Source organism: Dermochelys coriacea, chromosome 1 (genome assembly GCF_009764565.3).
Source record: "Dermochelys coriacea isolate rDerCor1 chromosome 1, rDerCor1.pri.v4, whole genome shotgun sequence".
NCBI lineage: Eukaryota > Metazoa > Chordata > Testudines > Dermochelyidae > Dermochelys > Dermochelys coriacea.
In genome coordinates, this window is record NC_050068.2 from 242210994 (window position 1) to 242232645 (window position 21652).

General features: G+C 43.3%; 1 protein-coding gene across 3 annotated transcripts in view; it reads left to right on the forward strand.

Moving 5' to 3' along the window:
* CACNA2D4 (calcium voltage-gated channel auxiliary subunit alpha2delta 4) overlaps window positions 1-21652 on the forward strand; it is a 212421-nt gene that overhangs the window by 172030 nt on the left and 18739 nt on the right. For all 3 annotated transcript variants that reach the window (XM_043517786.1, XM_043517792.1, XM_043517780.1), the window contains exons 27-30: window positions 6799-6860; window positions 8087-8101; window positions 12781-12825; window positions 14137-14199. In XM_043517786.1, the coding sequence (XP_043373721.1) occupies window positions 6799-6860; window positions 8087-8101; window positions 12781-12825; window positions 14137-14199 (185 nt within the window). The remainder of the gene's footprint in view (window positions 1-6798; window positions 6861-8086; window positions 8102-12780; window positions 12826-14136; window positions 14200-21652) is intronic.

The window sequence follows — 21652 nt, forward strand, 5'->3', positions numbered from 1 at the left end:
TGGCCTAGGGGAAGGTGCACTCAGCTGCAGCGGCACAAGAGCCAGCAAACAGAGCTGTAAACAGGGGAGTTTGAGTGGGAGTTGGCAAGGGGAGTTTGGGGGGAAGACTAAGAGAGCCAGGCAGAGGAACAGACAGGCTATTGAAGGGAGTGTGTGGTGGTCTGGTAATGTTTTGGTGCTCGATGGGGGGTTTGTTTTGCTGTGGGTGGTGGTGTTTTGGTTTGGTTTGTGTTTCCCAGACTAACAGGACTTAGGTGAGAAGATGATGAGAGATACAGAGGCAGCAGTGGTAGTGACCCAAGCAGTGGAAGACACAATGACTGGATGTGGAAGTTGTGGCATGTGTACATGATCCTGGAGCGGGTACCTGAAAAGAGTTTTGTCTGCATCACGTGCCGCCTAATAGAGCTGATGGAAGAAAAGAACCGAGGATTGGAGGTGCAGGTGGAAAATTTGGTTGAGTTTAGAAGGGGATTCAAGCAGATTATGGAGCAAAGACATGAGGAGGCTGAAGGGAAAAGCTCAGACTTGCAGATGGAAGCAGGGCCAAAGACTGCTGGGTGAGGAAAGTGGACATTGGAAGCATGTGACTAAGAGAACCAGGGAGAGGAAAAGACAGGCTAGTGAAGGAGAAATAGAGCTCAGAAACAGGTTTGCGGAGTTGGAAAATGAAGAAGGGGGACAGCAGGTAGTCACTGAAGGTGAGAGGGCAAGGAAGACGAGAAGAGCAGCTAGTCCTATAGGAAGAGGGGAAGAATCAATGGAGATAACACCAAATATGAGCCCCAGGAGGATACTGGATGGGTTGCAAAGGATTGCAAGGAATCAAGAGGACTTCCAGCCAGAGGGAAGAGGGGATAGACTGGAGAATCGCACCATCACCAGAAAAAGGCAAGTCTACATGACTGGGGACTCCTTACTGAGAATAGACAGGCCTGAAACTAGAGCTGATCCAGAGAACAGAAGGGTGTGCTGTCTGCCAGGTGCTAAGATACGGGATGTGGACCTGAGGCCGAAGAGGATTTTAACAGGAGCGGGAAAGAATCCACTGATTGTCCTTCATGTGGAAACAAATGATACGGCTAGATTCTTGCTGGAACGTATCAAGGGAGACTATGCCAGGCTGGGGAAGATGCTTAAGGAAATCGAGGCTCAAGTGATCTTCAGTGGGATTCTGCCTGTTCCTAGAGAAGGGCAACAGCGGTGTGACAAGATTATGATGATCAACAGATGGCTCAGGCAGTGATGCTATAAGGAGGGCTTTGGGATGTATGGCCACTGGGAAGCATTCATGGACAGAGGACCGTCTTCTCGGGATGAACTTCACCTGAGTAGGGAGGGAAATAGTCTTCTAGGATGGAGGCAGGCACAATAGATTAAGAGAGCTTTCAACTAGGAATTTGGGGGAGATGGTTGGGAGATGTCCAGGTAATCTCCATGCCAGATTTTAACATTGAGAGGGAAGAAAATGAAGTAAGAAAGGATAGAACCATGGGTAGGAGAATGGACATAAGGAGGAAGGATAGTGTAGATACCAGTCTAATAGGTTATACTGGCAGTAGAATGTCTGTGCCTAATCGGGTAAAGAATGTGAGCGAAGCCAAAACAGCAAAAATTAAGATGTTTGTACACTAATACAAGGAGCCTAGGTAACAAAATGGAGGAACTAGAGCTACTGGTGCAGGAAGTGAAATCAGATATTATAGGGATAATAGAAACATGGTGGAATAGTAGTCATGACTGGAGTACAGGTACTGAAGGGTATGTTCTGTTTAGGAAAGACAGAAATAAAGGCAAAGGAGGTGGAGTAGCATTGTATATCAATGATGAGGTAGACTGTAACGAAATAAGAAGTGATGGAATGGATAAGACAGAGTCTGTCTGGGCAAAAATCACATTGGGGAAGAAAGCTACTAGAGCCTGCCCTGGGATAGTGCTTGGGGTGTGCTATAGACCGCCGGGAACCAATTTGGATATGGATAGAGACCATTTTTAATGAAATAAATACTAATGGGAATTGTGTGATCACAGGAGACTTTAACTTTCCAGATATAGACTGGAGGACAAGTGCTAATAATAATAATAGGGCTCAGATTTTCCTGGATGTGATAGCTGATGGATTCCTTCACCAAGTAGTAGCTGAACCGACAAGAGAGGATGCCATTTTAGATTTGGTTTTGGTGAGTAGTGAGGACCTCAGAAGAAATGGTTGTAGGGGACAACCTTGGTTCGAGTGATCATGAGCTAATTCAGTTCAAAGTAAATGGAAGGATAAACAAAAATAGATCTGTGACTAGGGTTTTTGATTTCAAAAGGGCTAACTTAAAAAAATTAAGGAAATGAGTTAGGGAAGTGGATTGGACTGAAGAACTTGTGGATCTAAAGGCGGAGGAGGCCTGGAATTACTTCAAGTCAAAGTTGCAGAAACTATCAGAAGCCTGCATCCCAAGAAAGGGGAAAAAATTCATAGGCAGGAGTTGTAGACCAAGCTGGATGAGCAAGCATCTCAGAGAGGTGATTAAGAAAAAGCCGAAAGCCTACAAGTAGTGGAAGATGGGAGGGATCAGCAAGGAAAGCTACCTTATTGAGGTCAGAACATGTAGGGATAAAGTGGGAAAGGCCAAAAGCCATGTAGAGTTGGACCTTGCATTATTAAAATTAAAACCAAGAGTAAAAGGTTCTATAGAAATATAAATAAGAAGAAAACAAAAAAAGAAGAAGTGGGACCACTAAACACTGAGGATGGAGTGGAGGTTAAGGATAATCTAGGCATGGCCCAATATCTAAACAAATACCTTGCCTCAGTCTTTAATGAGGCTAATGAAGAACTTAGGGATAAGGATAGGATGACAAATGGGAATGAGGATATGGAGGTAGTTATTACCACATCCAAGGTAGAAGCCAAACTCGAACAGCTTATTGGGACTAAATCGGGGAGGAGGGGTCTAGATAATCTTCATCCAAGAATATTAAAAGGAACTGGCACACAAAATTGCAAGCCCATTAACAAGAATTCTTAATGAATCTGTAAACTCAGGGGTTGTACCGTATGATTGGAGAATTGCTAACATAGTTCCTATTTTTAAGAAAGGGAAAAATGGTGATCCGGGTAACTACAGGCCTGTTAGTTTGACATCTGTAGTATGCAAGGTCTTGGAAAAAATTTTGAAGGAGAAAGTAGTTAAGGACATTGAGGTCAATGGTAATTGGGACAAAATACAACACGGTTTTACAAAAGTTAAATCGTGCCAAACCAACCTGATCTCCTTCTTTGAGAAGGTAACAGATTTTTTAGACAAAGAAAACGAAGTAGATCTAATTTACCTCGTTTACAGTAAAGCATTTGATACGGTTCCACATGGGGAAATATTATAGATTCATAGATTCATAGATACTAAGGTCAGAAGGGACCATTCTGATCATCTAGTCTGACCTCCTGCACAGCGCAGGCCACAGAATCTCACCCACCCACTCCTACAAAAAACCCTCACCTATGTCTGAGCTATTGAAGTCCTTAAATCATGGTTTAAAGACTTCAAGGAGCAGAGAAGCCTCCCTCAAGTCAACCATGCCCCATGCTACAGAGGAAGGCGAAAAACCTCCAGGGCCTCTCCAATCTGCCCTGGAGGAAAATTCCTTCCTGACCCCAAATATGGCAATCAGCTAAACCCTGAGCATATGGGCAAGATTCACCAGCCAGATACTACAGAAAATTCTTTCCTGGGTAACTCAGATCCCATCCATCTAATATCCCATCTCAGGGGATTAGTCCTATTCACCCTGAATATTTAAGGATCAATTACTTACCAAAATCCCATTATCCCATCATACCATCTCCTCCATAAACTTATCGAGTAGAATCTTAAAACCAGACATATCTTTTGCCCCCACTGCTTCCCTTGGAAGGCTATTCCAAAACTTCACTCTGATGGTTAAAAACCTTCGTCTGATTTCAAGTCTAAAACTTCCTGGTGGCCAGTTTATACCCATTTGTTCTTGTGTCCACATTGGTGCTGAGCTTAAATAATTCCTCTCCCTCTCCGGTATTTATCTCTCTGATATATTTATACAGAGCAATCATATCTCCCCTCAACCTTCTTTTAGTTAGGCTAAACAAGCCAAGCTCCTTAAGTCTCCTTTCATAAGACAAGTTTTCCTTTCCTCAGATATTCCTAGTAGTCCTTCTCTGTACCTGCTCCAGTTTGAATTCATCTTTTTTAAACATGGGAGACCAGAACTGCACACAGTATTCTAGGTGAGGTCTCACCAGTGCCTTGTATAACGGTACTAAAACCTCCTTATCCCTACTGGAAATACCTCTCCTGATGCATCCCAAAACCGCATTAGCTTTTTTCATAGCCATATCACATTATATTAGCTAAATTGGAAAAGATGGGGAGCAATATGAAAAATGAAAGGTGATAAAGAACTGGTTAAAGGGGAGACTACAACGTGTCATATTGAAAGGTGAACTGTCAGGCTGGAGGGAGGTTACTAGTGGAGTTCCTCAGGGATCGGTTTTGGGACCAATCTTATTTAATCTTTTTATTATTGACCTTGGCACAAAAAGTGAGAATGTGCTAATAAAGTTTACGGATGACACAAAGCTGGGAGGTAGTGCCAATACAGAGAAGATCTGGATGACCTTGTAAACTGGAGTAATAGTAATAGGATGAAATTTAATAGTGAAAAGTGCAAGGTCATGCATTTAGGGATTAATAACAAGAAGCTGGGGACGAATCAGTTGGAAGTAACAGAGGAGGAGAAGGACTTTGGAGCATTGGTTAATGACAGGATGACTATGAGCTGCCAATGTGAGATGGCTGTGAAAAAAGCTAATGCGGTCTTGGGATGCATCAGGCGAGGTATTTCCAGTAGGGATAAGGAGGTGTTAGTACCGTTATACAAGGCACTGGTGAGACCTCATCTGGAATATTGTGTGCAGTTCTGGTCTCCCATGTTTAAAAAGGATGAATTCAAACTGGAATAGGTACAGAGAAGGGCTACTAGGATGATCTGACAAATGGAAAACCTGTCTTATGAGCTTGGCTTTTTTAGCCTAACCAAAAGAAGGCTGAGGGGAGATATGATTGCTCTCTATAAATATATCAGAAGGATAAATACCAGGGAGGGAGAGGAATTATTTAAGCTCAGTACCAATGTGTACACAAGAACAAATGGATATAAACTGTCCATCAGGAAGTTTAGACTTGAAATTAGACGAAGGTTTCTAACCATCAGAGGAGTGAAGTTCTGGAACAGTCTTCCAAGGGGAGCAGTGGGGGCAAAAGACATATCTGGCTTCAAGATTAAGCTTGATAAGTTTATGAAGGGGATGGTATGAAGGGATAGCCTAATTTTGGCAATTCATTGATCTTTGACTATTAGCGGTAAATATGCCCAATGGTCTGTGATGGGATGTTAGATGAGGGTGGGATCTGTGTTACTATCGAGAATTCTTTCCTGGGTGTCTGGCTGGTGAGTCTTGCCCACATGCTCAGGGTTTAGCTGATCGCCATATTTGGGGTCGGGAAGGAATCTTCCTCCAGGGCAGATTGGCAGAAGCCCTATGGGGTTTTCGCCTTCCTGTGCAGCGTGGGGCACGGGTCACTTGCTGGAGGATTCTCTGCATCTTGAAGTCTTTAAACCATGATTTGAGGACTTCAATAGCTCAGACATAGGTCAGGGGTTTGTTACAGGAGTGGATGGGTGAGATTCTGCAGCCTGCTTTGTGCAGGAGGTCAGACTAGACAATCATAATGGTCCCTTCTGATAAAGTCTATGATTCTATGAAGAGCAGCCAATGAGTTAAAATCTCCCCTTTTCTACTGACAGGTGTTATATTTCTGTGTACTTTGCAACTTTTATTGTTGATCAAGAATGTCCTATGGGCACATCTACACCACAAATTAGAGTTCAGAGTAGCAGCCGTGTTAGTCTGTATTCACAAAAAGAAAAGGAGGACTTGTGGCACCTTAGAGACTAACAAATTTGTCTGAGCATAAGCTTTCGTGAGCTACAGCTCACTGAATGCGTCCGATGAAATGAGCTGTAGCTCACGAAAGCTTATGCTCAAATAAATTTGTCAGTCTCTAAGGTGCCAAAAGTCCTCCTTTTCTTTTTACAAATCAGAGTGTAATTGTAAAGTATTTAATCCAGCTAGCATGGGTAACAATAGCATTGAAGACACAGCAGCACAGGCTTCAGCGCAGGTTAGCCGCCCCGGTACAAGCCCACTGGAGAGCCTGGGTACATTCTTGGGTTGCTAGCCCATGCTGAAGTCCATGCTGCCACATCTTCCCTACAATGCCTACAATTACGCCTTAAATTGCAGTGTAGATGTATTCTTTATTGCTGCATTCAGGTTGCAGTCTCCCTGGAGGTGGGGGCTTGAAACACACTCCTAACACTGGCCTACTTTTCTGAGTCAAAGTGTGTTATACGCAATAGATCAGCCTAGATGATCGTAACAGTCCACCCTGGCCTGAAAATACCTGACAGCCCAAGATAAAAGCCTTTTTTTAATCCGTTTGTAGCTCTGTAGTGTTTAGTGGGAGGGAGGTGTCAATATTTCAATACAGCAATTGACACCTCCTTTTCTCCCACCCTGTTAAACCTCTGACTCTCACTTGACTGTCTGACTCAGTGCTTACCTTTCAGTTAGTCATTTACACTTGGAATCAGGCTGCGAGTGCAATTTCGTCCTGTTGTTTCATGCAAATATTTTTTCCTTTCCTAACTTGCAGCTATTTTTCTCTCACCCCTCTGCCCTCCCTCCCCACTTTTGTTTCCCCATAGCTGTGGGTGTGCAAATTAAGCTGGAATTACTCCAACACAAGTTCTGGATGGCTACACGGCAGGTAGGAATGGCAGTAATTCTGTGGAGACACGATTTCACCACCTTCTTTTTGCTTGTCCCATGCTATGCACGTTGATTTCTGGTGGCATTTCCCTGAAGGCTTTTGTGAAATATGTATTAAATAGATTTATGTGGTAGATAAGTTTTAAGTTACACTTTTCTCTAATCCTTTGATGGCTCTAATGCTGCATGAGCTGCAAGTCTGTTCTAGGAATGCTGCGTTAACTGGCCTGGCATTAATTCTGTTGCAGCTGACACATTCATTGTGGAAATATGTTTGCACTCATTCAGGCTTTTGGAACTATCATGGAAAGCTGTAATTTGGGACACAAAATCTCCCTGTCCTCCTTTACTATCCTGATCTCAGCAATGATGATGATGATGATATTGATGAAGTCCTACTAGCCTGTCAAAATAAAAAATAAAATAAATAAATAAGAAGACTTGCTCCAGGCTAGAAGGCCAGGAGAAATTTGCGATGTTGTGCTAGTTCAGACACTCTCATCAGATTGAGAGAATTGGGATAACTAGAGCATTTCCTGGGTATGATAAGGAGGAGAATGGAAATGCCTTTTTGTTACCAGCAAGGGGCACTCTCAAAATATTAGGGAATATGAGCAGCACATTGTCGGGAGGAATCTCATCAGACTGAAGAAGCAAAGAATGAAATGTCTGCCTGGTGCCCACAGAGGGAACGGTTACCAGGTTAGAATTATTCTGGTTTGAGCTCAGGAAACTTGTTTCCAAGACTGGAGAACCTGAGGGGAATGGGAAAGGATTTTTATTGCCATTGGTGGCACAGGGAGGGCTCTTGGCAGGCTGGAGACTGAGGTGCCCTGATTGTATGTCTAACAGGATACCTGTCAATAAGGAGATTCCCCACAGAGGGAATAGGAGCTCCTTGGAGGTTTATCAAGGAGGGTTGTTGAAAGGAGGTTGTACAAGAACCTTCTGGGGGATATGGCCCAAGGAAGTAAACACATATTAATATACATTAATTCCTGGGGTGAAATGAGCCTGGAAAGAGACAATAAAGAAGCTGAAGGGTGGTTCCTGGATCAGGAATGAAGCCCTGTTTCTGACTCTCACTCATGTGAAAGAAGAGCTTGCCCGACTTACAGGCACTTGATAGCGGTTCAATAAGGAGTCACTAATGAACGTTTTGTTTTTTCTCTCCACATCTCTCCTGCATACTGTACTGCTCTACATACCCACTCTCCCACCCAGCCCAATGACACTGATGTAAGTAGACAGGAGCTCAGGACAGAAAGATCTCCCAAAGTTTCCTGCTGTGTCCCTGCCTGCCTGTGTTGTATGACGCTTTGTTTGTCACATGTATTTTATGTCATTGTATGGTATATGCTGTCCCTTGCCTCTAGTAGCTGGAGACAGTCCAAGCTCACTTATCTTGTGTTTTTCTTTGCAGTAATTAAGTGTCTTTGAAAAAAGAAAAGGAGTACTTGTGGCACCTTAGAGACTGACAAATTTATTTGAGCATAAGCTTTCGTGAGCTACAGCTACAGTTTATCTACTGCATGCATCCGATGAAGTGAGCTGTAGCTCACGAAAGCTTATGCTCAAATAAATGTGTTAGTCTCTAAGGTGCCACAAGTACTCCTTTTCTTTTTGCGGATACAGACTAACACGTCTGCTACTCTGATACATGACTTTGGCAAAGCTTAAAGTAGACTGGATTGCAGTGATTCAGAGACCCACCCAAGAAACCACAGAGCCTGATGTGGATTGGTCCCTTGGAGTAGTGATGCCGAAACATTTGAAGAGGCAGTCCCAAAATAAATAGGGAACACAAATTCAACTATCCCCATCCCTGTGGTTTTCTCATGTAAATTTCCTACTCTTTTTCGAGCAGAATGAACAAGGGTGATTCTAATCTCATTCCCACTGCTGCAAACCCAGAGTAATTCCAAAGGCTTTAAGAGAGTCCTTCCAGATTCACACCTATGCTGAGATGAGAATCTGTCTACATGCTGCTAACAGGGGTGCTGTAATGTAAGCATGTAGATGGGAACTCATGAATTGGGAATGGGTGTTGTGGCCTTTCATGTTGAAAATAATTCTTCTGGGTTTATTGGGGATTTTCACCTGAACTCTTGGGTTTGGTCAGATTCTGCTGCATCACGCTTCTCTGGGCCAGTCCCCAACTGGCCACTGACTGGATGGTACAATCCTAATTGATACATTCAAACTTCGCCTCGGAAGACTATCCACTTTTCCATCTGTACATTATTAGTAAACTTTTCCCTGCTGCCCTCATCAACAGGCACAATAACATTATAGATTTAAACTAGGATCAAACTAAGCTAGGATCAAACCAACACCCAGGACTTTACTTTGTAGGAGGGGCTTGAAATCTGAACATGGATCTGGACTTGAATTTTGTAAGTGGCCCCTGACTTTATTTTAGGATGAACTAAACCCTCAGATCTGAACAGCCTTAACCTTGGAGGTGTCTGAAATCTGGATCCAGATATTTGCAGCTTGTACCCATATCTCATTTACACAAACTCTCTCACTCCTGAAGTGTTTACAGTATAATGAAATTCCATTGCTGGGCAATGGTGGAACTGGTAGTTCTGAGAGAACACTTCAACCCCTGAGCTAAAAGACACAATGAGCCCAAACTATCCCTCAGTTTAACTCAATTGACTTCACTTTGGTTTGTTAATCTTCATCCCTATGGGTAATACTCTTGGGTTTGTTATGGCCGTATTTCTCAGCCGCACAAACCAGAGAAAATCCAGAGTGACGTCAAGGGCTGCCACTTTTTTGTGTGTGTCATGCAGGGATGAAATAATCCCATTGTGACAAGGTAACATTTACACCTACACATCATAACAGTGGACCAAGTAATGTCATTGTCTATTAAACCATTATCAAGATGTGAAGAGCTGATGTAGTTGTGGCGTGAAGATGCAACGGCACAAACCCATGGAGCCTGAAACAAACTGAAAATTCTTTGATCATCCTTTGAAATACACCTACAGGACCCAGGATGGCTCCATGGAAATAGCAACTCTGTGCTGCAGATCTTGAGATGGGAAACACTAGCTGCGATTAATAGTTTTGCTGTGGTTTGAGAGGCCTATTTACCTGCAGCTGTTCAGAAACAGCCAGGAAGGGCAGGCAGAGAGGGGGTTATTTTATAAAATTTATTGCAGTTTTAAAATAATCAGCAGCTGATCCAGAGTAGGCAAGGCCTGTCATCTTTGTCATTATTCTTCCCAAACCTCAGGAAAGCCATAGAAGGGGACCCCCCCGGTGAGAAATTGGCAACACTGTGTCAACTTTCCCTCCCCTGCGCCCAAGGAAAATAACATTAAAAAATAACACAAAGAGACAGACACAAACACGGAATAGTTATGAAATGAATAATCGCTTGAAGGCTTTTGTTACTCACTGTTTAACTCCTCCTGTCCCTATCCAGTTCAGTGGTGTGACACACATGTCAACTGTGGTATCTGTAGATCCTTGAATGAAGCAAATGGATGATGCCTGAGGCTATCCAAGCACATTCACATTCTATTGTGTCATTAGTTGTCTGGAAAAAAACACGGCCTGAGAATAATGCATCCCTAAAATGTAATGCCTTTATTTGGTCAAGATGTTATGAAATATGAAAATGCACTCTATATTTTCTCTCTAATGTATAATAATTTTTGTTATTAATACTAGAGGGTTTGATTCTGCCACTCTTGCACTGAGGGCTTGCTATCCAGCCAGTGCATGGCAAGCTGGGCTGTGAACATACAATGCTCTAGCCTGCTGCACATTAACTGCCCAGGTGAACCCCACTAAAGCACATTAGAAGTTCCCTTAGTGCACTGTGATGTACTTGTAGTGTGTGGAAGCAGACACCAGTTAGTACGCAGCAAGCTAGATTGCTGTAGATTTCTACCCCAGCTTGCCATGTACTGACAATGTAGACAAGCCCTGAGTAGTGCCTTGCTCTATGAGCAGTCCCTATTCAAAGAATCATAGATTCATAGAATCATAGAATATCAGGGTTGGAAGGGACCTCAGGAGGTCATCTAGTCCAACCCCCTGCTCAAAGCAGAACCAATCCCCAACTAAATCATCCCAGCCAGGGCTTTGTCAAGCCTGACCTTAAAAACTTCTAAGAAAGGAGATTCCATCACCTCCCTAGGTAACGCATTCCAGTGTTTCACCACCCTCCTAGTGAAAAAGTTTTTCCTAATATCCAACCTAAACCTCCCCCACTGCAATTTGAGACCATTACTCCTTGTTCTGTCATCTGCTACCACTGAGAACAGTCTAGATCCATCCTCTTTGGAACCCCCTTTCAGGTAGTTGAAAGCAGTTATCAAATCCCCCCTCATTCTTCTCTTCCGCAGACTAAACAATCCCAGTTCCCTCAGCCTCTCCTCATAAGTCATGTGTCCAGTCCCCTAATCATTTTTGTTGCCCTCTGCTGGACTCTTTCCAATTTTTCCACATCCTTCTTGTAGTGTGGGGCCCAAAACTGGACACAGTACTCCAGATGAGGCCTCACCAATGTCGAATAGCGGGGAATGATCACGTCCCTCGATCTGCTGACAATGCCCCTACTTATACATCCCAAAATGCCATTGGCCTTCTTGGCAATAAGGGCACACTGTTGACTCATATCCAGCTTCTCATCCACTGTAACCCCTAGGTCCTTTTCTGCAGAACTGCTGCCGAGCCATTCGGTCCCTAGTCTGTAGCGGTGCATGGGATTCTTCCATCCTAAGTGCAGGACTCTGCACTTGTCCTTGTTGAACCTCATCAGATTTCTTTTGGCCCAATCCTCTAATTTGTCTAGGGCCCTCTGTATCCTATCCCTACCCTCCATCGTATCTACCTCTCCTCCCAGTTTAGTGTCATCTGCAAACTTGCTGAGGGTGCAATCCACACCATCCTCCAGATCATTTATGAAGATATTGAACAAAACTGGCCCGAGGGTGATCCTTGGGGCACTCCACTTGATACCGGCTGCCAACTAAACATGGAGCCATTGATCACTACCCATTGAGCCCGACAATCTAGCCAACTTTCTATCCACCATCTAGTCCATTCATCCAGCCCATACTTCTTTAACTTACTGGCAAGAATACTGTGGGAGACCGTGTCAAAAGCTTTGCTAAAGTCAAAGAACAACACATCCACTGCTTTCCCCTCATCCACAGAGCCAGTTATCTCGTCATAGAAGGAAATTAGGTTAGTCAGGCATGAATTGCCCTTGGTGAATCCATGCTGACTGTTCCTGATCACTTTCCTCTCCTCTAAGTGCTTCAGAATTGATTCCTTGAGGACCTGCTCCATGATTTTTCAAGGGACTGAGGTGAGGCTGACTGGCCTGTAGTTCCCAGGATCCTCCTTCCCTTTTTTTAAAGATGGGCACTACATTAGCCTTTTTCCAGTCGTCCGGGACTTCCCCAATCGCCATGAGTTTTCAAAGATAATGGCCAATGGCTCTGCAATCACATCCGCCAACTCCTTTAGCACTCTTGGATGCCGCGCATCTGGCCCCATGGACTTGTGCTCGTCCAGCTTTTCTAAATAGTCCCAAACCACTTCTTTCTCCACAGAGGGCTGGTCACCTCCTCCCCATGCTGTGCTGCTCAGTGCAGTAGTCTGGTCCTGCTCAAAGTGGATAAGGGAGGCAGAACCAGGCTCACGTGTAATATTCAGTGGAGACAATACTCGTTATTTTGAGGACTTAGATTGCGGGTAGAGGGCAGAACCATTACTGGCCTTAAGGGCATTAAGTGTGTGCTGCGTAGACAGTCTATTTCAAAATGATAACTAACTCGTTGACCTGTACCCAGCTGTAAGATGTAGACCCTTTGTGCGATAGTCTCAAGGGGAAGGACAATGAGATACGACACTGCCATCATTTAACTTCTCCTGTTCCTTTCCAGTGCAGTGGCGTGGATGGCCTGTGTCCGCTGAGCTGTCAGGATGATGTAAGTTTCATTGAGTTAGTTAAAGGGTCTCTGTGAGCATTATGGGGTAAGGAGGTCAATGGCAGAGGGCCTGCTCCTGGGAGGTTCTCGGAGCCTTTGGCTCCCACTAAAATCAATGGGAGTCAAAGGTGCTCAACACCTTACAAGAAGTGCTCAGCAGGACCACGACCAGAGTCCCCCTGCTCGTGAGCCAAACATTCAGTATAGGACTTGACCTAGCACCAAGTCCTTCAGGGTGCTTGTCTGGGTCAGATGAAATCACCATGATACAGCATGTTGGGTTCAGAGTGCATCGATCTCCTCTCTGATTTGGCCAGTTGATTCTAGTGGCTGCTGAGGAGAATGCCTGTTAGAATGGAGAACATAAGGGGCTTCTCACCCTATGTTCATGCCAACCAAGGTTTCCACCAGCTGCTCTTCCATTGGAACCCAGCTCTGTTCTGGAGAGAATGTCCTCTCCTGTGAGCAGTGGGGTCAGAGGAGAATCCTTTTTTCCTGCTCAGAGAGGGTCTCTTCTGGATCCTGATCTCTCCCTCAGTCTGAGACAATAGGATAAACTGAAAAATATAGAAGATCAGAATTGCCCATGAAATGATGGAGCTTGACCAGGGTCCTCTCACTCTTATCCCAGATTTTTTGCCTCTGGAGTATCTGGAATCTTTTTCTCTTGGGAAAAAAAAATCTAGATGGAGGCAGGATCATCTAGTGCTTACAGCAGAAGAACTGGTTGTCAGGAGTCCCAGGTTCTGTTCTTCATTCTGCCACTGACTCACTGTGTGACCATAGGAGAATTATTTAGCCTTTGTGCTCTGTTTCCCCATCTGTGAAATGGAGATCGTAACAAGGGTTAGCTCACTATTGTTTGTAAAGCACTTTAACATCTGCAGGTGGAAAGCACTAGATAAATGCAAGGTATTATTACTATTGTATTGACAAGAGTGCTGTCTGACCTCCCTTCCTTTTCCAACAGTGTGTAGTGTTTTCTTAAATACTATTTATATTACAGTAGCACCTCACACAGACAGAGTAAAAGACAGTCTCTGCCCCAAAGAGCCTATACTTTAAGTACTATAAGCAAAGTGGACACAGGGTGGGAGGGGAAGTGGAGACAGAGAGGGGAAGTGACTTGCCCAGGGTCATACATCAGGCTAATGGCAGAGCTGGGAATAGGACTCAGGTATCCTGAGCCCCAGGACAATGCTCTGTCCACTAGGCTATACTACCTCCCCTGATATACTGGTAACAGTAAACAACCAACCATAACCAAAGTGCCATCTGTAATTTCACTTCCTTTTCCTTTTATCTCCGCAGAATCTGAACTGCTTCCTCATTGATAATAATGGGTTTATATTCATTTCTAAGGGATCCACAGAGGTAAGAGGGCTCGGATCTGCTTATGCAATAGAGGGGAAAGTTCAGTTGCATCAGCCTTCAGTTATTCAATATGCAGACCCAGGATCAGGGCCCCCACACAGCAGAGCAGGGCATTCAACACAGTGTCCTCCCTACCACTGTCTTGAACAAGGGAGCAAGGGGGTTTGGAGACACAGAATAGGCCCCTGCTTTCTCACTTGTCCTTCCAAGCACCAGATCAAACAACCACTGGGGAGGGGTGCTTGGGGCCGACAGGAGGAGATGGAGATACCAGAAGTCAGCAAGGAGGCTTCACTGTGTTACATCCAATCTGCTGAAACCCTCCCCCAGCAATTGGTAAGTGAGCGGGGTCTGGAGGTTACAGCCTAGGGCTGCGAGTCAGGAGACCTTAGTTCTGTTCCCAGGTGTGGGACTGATTTGGTATATGGCCTTAAGCAAGTCACTCTAGTGCCTCAGTTTCTGCATCTATAAAATGAGAATAGCAATCATAGAATCATAGAATATCAGGGTTGGAAGGGACCCCAGAAGGTCATCTAGTCCAACCCCCTGCTCAAAGCAGGACCAAGTCCCAGTTAAATCATCCCAGCCAGGGCTTTGTCAAGCCTGACCTTAAAAACCTCTAAGGAAGGAGATTCTACCACCTCCCTAGGTAACGCATTCCAGTGTTTCACCACCCTCTTAGTGAAAAAGTTTTTCCTAATATCCAATCTAAACCTCCCCCATTGCAACTTGAGACCATTACTCCTCGTTCTGTCATCTGCTACCATTGAGAACAGTCTAGAGCCATCCTCTTTGAAACCCCCTTTCAGGTAGTTGAAAGCAGCTATCAAATCCCCCCTCATTCTTCTCTTCTGCAGACTAAACAATCCCAGCTCCCTCAGCCTCTCCTCATAAGTCATGTGCTCTAGACCCCTAATCATTTTTGTTGCCCTTCGTTGTACTCTTTCCAATTTATCCACATCCTTCCTGTAGTGTGGGGCCCAAAACTGGACACAGTACTCCAGATGAGGCCTCACCAGTGTCGAATAGAGGGGGCATGGTGAGTCTTAATTAATGAATGCATGAGTGCCTGTGAAATGCATTGGGGCCCTCAGATGGAAGGGTACTAGAGAATGCAGAGTGTTGATATCATTCTGTCTCTGGGAGTTGGTTGAAGAAATGACTCTAGCTGAATCATTAAGTAAGAGCAGCCACAGTATAATTAAACTCAACATCCTTTAGGGAGAGAAGGTACCGAAGGCCCTGTGACACTGAACTTCAGAAAGGGAATTTTTAAAGATAAAGAAACTAGTCAAAAAGGTGTTTATGTCAAAAGTAAAGAAATTAAAATTCTTACCCTGACCCTGGAGGCTACTGACACAATCTACGAGAGTTGCAAAGGGCATTCATTCCCATAAACTAAAACAGAAGCAGGAAGGCAAGAAAAGAAACAGGATGGTTAAATGGCTGGGTTCTCAAGCCAAACAAGTGTCCTTCAAAAAATGGAAATCCAGCTCAAGTGAAGCCAATAGAAAGGAGCATAAACTATGGCGGGTACAATATAAGGTAGTGTGACATTTCCCAGGGTACAGTCTGGACTGTTGAACAGCTGTGTCCCCTCAGTTCTCCAGCCTGGTGTGCCTCTTACAGTGCTTTGCTGTAAGAACATCCACTCCTAGCCTGCTCACACACAACCTCTAGCATGTAAAATCACTCCCAGCAACCACGTATTGAGCGCTACTCACTAGCCACTCATGAATTAAACTGCAGAGTAACACCAGCAAGTTCTCTAGTCCCAGACTTGTCTCCTAGAACTATGCATCTTGTACTGTCCAGCACACTACTGAACAATGCAGGTGCATAGAAAGTCCGCCATTTCATCAAAGGAAAATGATAGGCACAGGCCTTGTTAGGCCAAATGGAGTTTTCCCACACACTTCAATCCAAATACACTAGTTAAAATAAAACAATAAGAGAAGTTTATCACTACAGAAAGATGGATTTTAAAGGATTACAAGTGATGATGCATAAAAGTCAGTATTGGTTACAAAAAAAAAGTAAAATGCAAGCTAATGGTTAACTTAAACTAACAAAATTCAAAGCAAAGGTTTTCCTCACCATATGCTGCAGTAAATTTCACAGACTGAGTGTCCTTTCAGTCTGGGACCCCTCCCCTTAGTTCAGTGTCCTTCAGGTATTCATTGATGTCATGAGCAGAAAGATGGAAGGAAGAGAGGTGAATTGGAGGCCACTGGAGAGAACACTCATTTTTATATCACTACCCCTCTTTGATCCAGCAGAGGTGCAGGTGACAAATAGTCTCTTGTGTATGTGAGTTCTGAACCGTCCCTGTGATTAAATGTAAATTTCTCGTTCACACCTTCCTGTTGTTGGAGAATGGCGGCTTAAGCCATGATAGCTCTTTAACACCGGACTGGGTGTTGGTCTGTCCTTTGTTCCTGAGAAACTGGTTTGGGCCTGCTTTTTTTAACTTAGAGCATGTTACAATGTGATACAGTAGAATCCTATAACTTTACATACAATGATGATATACTTATTTTACCAGAACACTAATGTTCAGCAGATTATGAGTTTTCAAATGATACCTTACAAGGCATACTTTGTACAAAATGATCATGATCTTGTAAAAATGGTGACCATAGTGGTATAGACTGTCACAGGTAGAAATTAATGAGGAATTTGAAGAGCAAAAAGCCAAAGACAGAAACAAATTAATTCTTTAAGTAAATTAGAAGGAGAAAACTTTGCGAGAGAATTTGTAGGTCTGCTGGACTATTGGGGTTTAAGGCAGCAAGTAAGGAAAATTGTTGAGAAACTAAGGTCCAAATTCTGATCCCCTTACATTTTATGAGTATCATCTTACTCCACAAGAGTGCCACTGAGCACAGTCAGACTGTTTGTGATGTAATGTGCTACTTAGCATGTGTAAGGTTGACAGAATCTGGCCCTAAATTATTTCTTTATGTCTATCTTCACTAGAGATGATGGGGAGATACATATCCCAAACCTACTCTTTTTAGATAATGAAGATGGGGCACTCTCAGGGATTCCGATGTCAAAAAAGGAGATGCAGGAACAAACTCAAACTGAAGAGCAGTAAGTCAGCATGGTCAGATGGTGTAGAAAGGAGCTGGAGAATGAAATGTTTAATCTAACAAAAATATGCAACTTCATTAAAATCCACCCTATGCCAGATTATCAGAGAGTTGCAAATATTGTACCTGTCTTTTAAAAAGGCAATGGGGTAATCCTGGGAATAACTGCAGCCTTACTTCAGTACCAGGTACACTGGTTGAAGTGATACTTAAAAACAGAATTGTAAAACACCCAAATGGACATGACAAACAGTACAGCTTCTGTAAAGGAAATTCTGTCTGACCTCTTAAAATTCTTTGCGAGTGTCCACAAAATAGTACATAGTGGAGAACCAGTTATACTTTATTGGAACTTTCAAAAAGCTTTTGACAAAATCTCTCACAAGGGGCTGCTAAAGAAACTGTGTAGTTATGGGGTTAGAAATAAAGTACTGTCATAGACCAGAAAGTAGTTAGAAGACAGATAACAAAGAATAGGAATAAACAGTCCATTAACAACATAGAAAAGTTTACCAATGGCGTGTCCCCACGTTCCATAGTTAGAATAGTGTTGTTTAACATATTTATCAATAATCTGGGAAAGGGAGGGAGGGAAAGAGCAAGATGGTGAACAGTGCAGATAAAATTATTTAGGTAAATCAAGATTAGGAAAGACTGTGGGGAACATCAAAAGAACTTAATGAAGCTAGGCAAAGAGGCAATACAATGGCAGTTGAAATTCAGTATTGACAGCTGTAAGGTAATGAACATATGAAGGAATAATTTGAACTACACGTATACATTTCTGGGCTCTAATTTAACTCTCAGAAATGCGACCTGGGGAGCACTACGGACATCTCAATATAAATATCTTCTCAGTGTACAATGATGTCAAAAAAGCAAACAAAATGTTCCAATGCATAAAGAATGAAGTAGAAAATAATATTGCACATACTGCAATGCCATTAGGTGAGTCACTGATATGCCTTCACCTGAAATGGTGTGTTTAGTTCTGGCCATCCTCTGCTAGAAGATGCAACAGAGATATAGGGGCTTCAAAGGTGGCTGAAAAAATTATTAGAGGCATGGGGAGAATTCCACAAGAGGAAACACTGAAAAGATCAGGATGGTTTAATGTAGAGAGCAAATGAATATTTTTGCCTATTTACTTTTCTTCATAATGCAAGAAATAATGGACAGTTAATGAAATAGAAAAAGCAAAATTTATAAAAGAAAACCTTTGTTTCATTACATTCCAATAACCTGTGGAACTCACTGCCACACAATTTCACTGAGTCAAGAATTTAATAGAATTCAAAACAGCATGGTCATTTAGATGATTAATGAGACCATCCACAATTCCATTAGACAGATTAAAAAATGTAGAAGGGATATAACCCTTATGCTTCGGGGCATAAATCAGCCACCAACTGAGAGTGGGTTAGGAAGGAACTTCCCCTTTGGGCAGATTTTTCTGCAAGTCTCCACTGTCAGCCACAGGATACAGGAATAGATGGACCCTGGTCTGCTCTTGCAGAGAAGTTCCTATGTTCTTACTGTTTGTAGGTCTGGGGTGTTTTTTTGGCCAAGTTCGACTATTTCTTTACCTTGACCCTCACATACTTAAAAAAAGTTACATCCCTGAAGCCATTTGCCCATGAGCAAAGACAACGGCAGACTGCTTAATGTCATTACTGCCGTCAGTGCTGGGCACATGGCACCTGTATTCCTCTTGTGCGGCCTCTGCATTGCCCCTGGGTCTTATGGAAAGTGGGGTTTATGCAAAGCTGCTCTCTAGAAGAGCTGACTGAGTGAAAACCTGGCATTACCATGGCTTTGGATAAATTATAAGCATTATCCGTGTACCTCTGAGATCAGGCATTCTGGCAGGCTCCAGTGCGGTCAGCTACTTTAGCTGTTAACTCCCCAGAGCTAGGGAAATTCATCATTTCCCTTCTCAGTCCACTGCTTGCCAGTGACTTTCTTTTGTTCATGTTTCATTTGTATTTAGATTGGCCTTTGTTTCACCTGTTACCATTGGGCTCTAAATTGTTGAATCCTACATGGGATTCCTACAGCCTTTTCCTCTGCGACAGACATCAAACAAATGGCAGCTACGCAGCCAGTAGAACACACAGGCAGTAGATTTACTCAATCGCGAGCCTGAGGTCTGGGTAGGGCAGCCTTCCTGGTCTGTGTTTGCACACAGGACAACTCACCACACTGCAGCCTTCCTGGATCTCCACATGTGGGGCATCTTAACACAGGGGAGCGTTTCTGAATCTGGATTTCCTTGAGGGAACAAGTCAGCCAGCTTGCAACATTGCATCCCTATCCGAGTTAGCTATTTAGGTTATATGTGCCTAGTACCTGATGCTGATACCAGTGTTTTGCAAGTGTATGCAATTTACATACAGAGGCCAATGTCTGTGTATAAAAGAGAGAAGGACAGAAGTTCTGCCTGCAGAGCTCATCATGCAAAACAAACCAGGAAGCACATCAGATCATGAATGAGTCCGTGCGGGAGAGTCCAGTGAGTCATGCAGTACCGTGTGTCTCAAGAGGAAGCTCTCCCCGCATCCTATCTGCACCTCAAGGCAGCACAAACTGTTACTGCTCGAGCATGAACAGTGGTGGGCCCTCGTTCCTATTTCTCCCTGCATTTGGCCAAAGAAAGGCAATCAAGGAACCAGCTTCTTGTTTAAAACAAACAGAACCTGCCAACAGTGTGACACTTCCCAGCATATATTTCAAGTTAAAAAGATAGGAAAGTTCCAAAGTGTGTGTGTTCTTATAGTGATGACATGAGCAACTGGGATTCAATGGCCTTAGCTACTCCAGAACCTGAGAGATCTTCTTTCCCATGTCTCTTCTCACTCCATTCTGCTGCTGTCCTTTGCCTTGATCTGACACCACCCCCTGTCCAGGGGATATAGCCTCGCTTTGATCCATGTGTTGACAACAGGGATTCCGCCCACAGTATAGGAGATAGTTTTAAGAACAGACAGTGGATCTTGCAAGCCAGGCCTCCCTATGCCTTGGGACCTGGAGGGGAGGGAGCAGTCCAGTAACCTCTTCCCAAAGGAAGCAAGTAGCTTAGGGAAAGCTGAGAGCTGCTGAAGCTTAGGAGTTGGGCTTTAATGAGTGTAAAGAGTTGCTTTGTAAAGAGTTTGAGTGTAAAGATTGTAAAGAGCCATTTGGGTTTACTAAAAATTGAGTTCTCTCATGTTATCAAGCACACAGTACATAAAAGTACCTAGCTTTGAAAATCTAGTACTGTAGGTCAAAAGGCCAGATCATTGCTGTTTTCTGGGTGTACTTTCTGGGCTTATTCTCATTTATATTAAGGATCCATTCAACATTTACATTGCCACTGCAAATGAGAATCAGGCCCTCTCTGCTCAGGAGGAATTGCAGGATCTCACTAAGACATCCCAATATTCCTGAATTAGACAGGCCACATTCATAGTCCAACAATGGCCCTTTGACCTTGCCATGCCAGCTGCAGATTATGTGGTGTTAAATCCGACTGTTCTGGCTCTCAGTACTGCTACAGAATGGTACTAAATGAAGCAGCTGGACCAATAATCGCCATAATCAGATTGAAAGAGCCAGTGAGGTGAAAGAACTACAGCTTGCTCTGACACCTCTGACTGTGTCTGAGATGATTAAAATCCAAATTGTGCAGGGAAGAGGTGACTTTGTGCATATGTATGTGTGGTGGGAATGTCTGGCTCTTAAAGAGTGTTGGGAGGAGATTTTTAACCAAGTATTACTAATGTTGGATGATTATTATCAAGTGATTCTTTGGTAAATCCTCCTGAGGCTTCCTAGTGGAAATGGTCACACTCACAGTAATGAAGAATTAATCTCTCAGTTGCTATTGGCTGCTAAACTAGTTTCTCATTAGAAAAGGGAATTTTCGCCAAACTAGAAGAATGGTTCCATAATATATGGGAGATAATTCTTATGGAAAAATTAACACATCAGATCTGTACACTGCAAAATGGACAGAAGACCAATAAATAACTATTTAGTTACCCTAGCCCATCCTCAGAGAAAGCACACTTGCCTGAAAACAAATCATTGCTCTGACAAATGTTAAACATAACTATAGTGGACTTACTCTGGTTTGTTAGTAAGTAAAGGCAGAATTGTTGTTGAGTTCAAGAAAATCTCCAGAGGCAACATACATTGACTTGTATAAAAAATGTTCACCCTCTGATATTGTAATAACCTGTCCAATCAATAATCCTGACTATATCTTTGCACAATGTCTCTCAAACAAAAAAAGTGATACAGCCATTTTAGTATTTGTTAATAGTGCATCTTTGGTACCTGTGTGGCTGTGATTTGTAAAATTGCTTATGGTTCCTAAA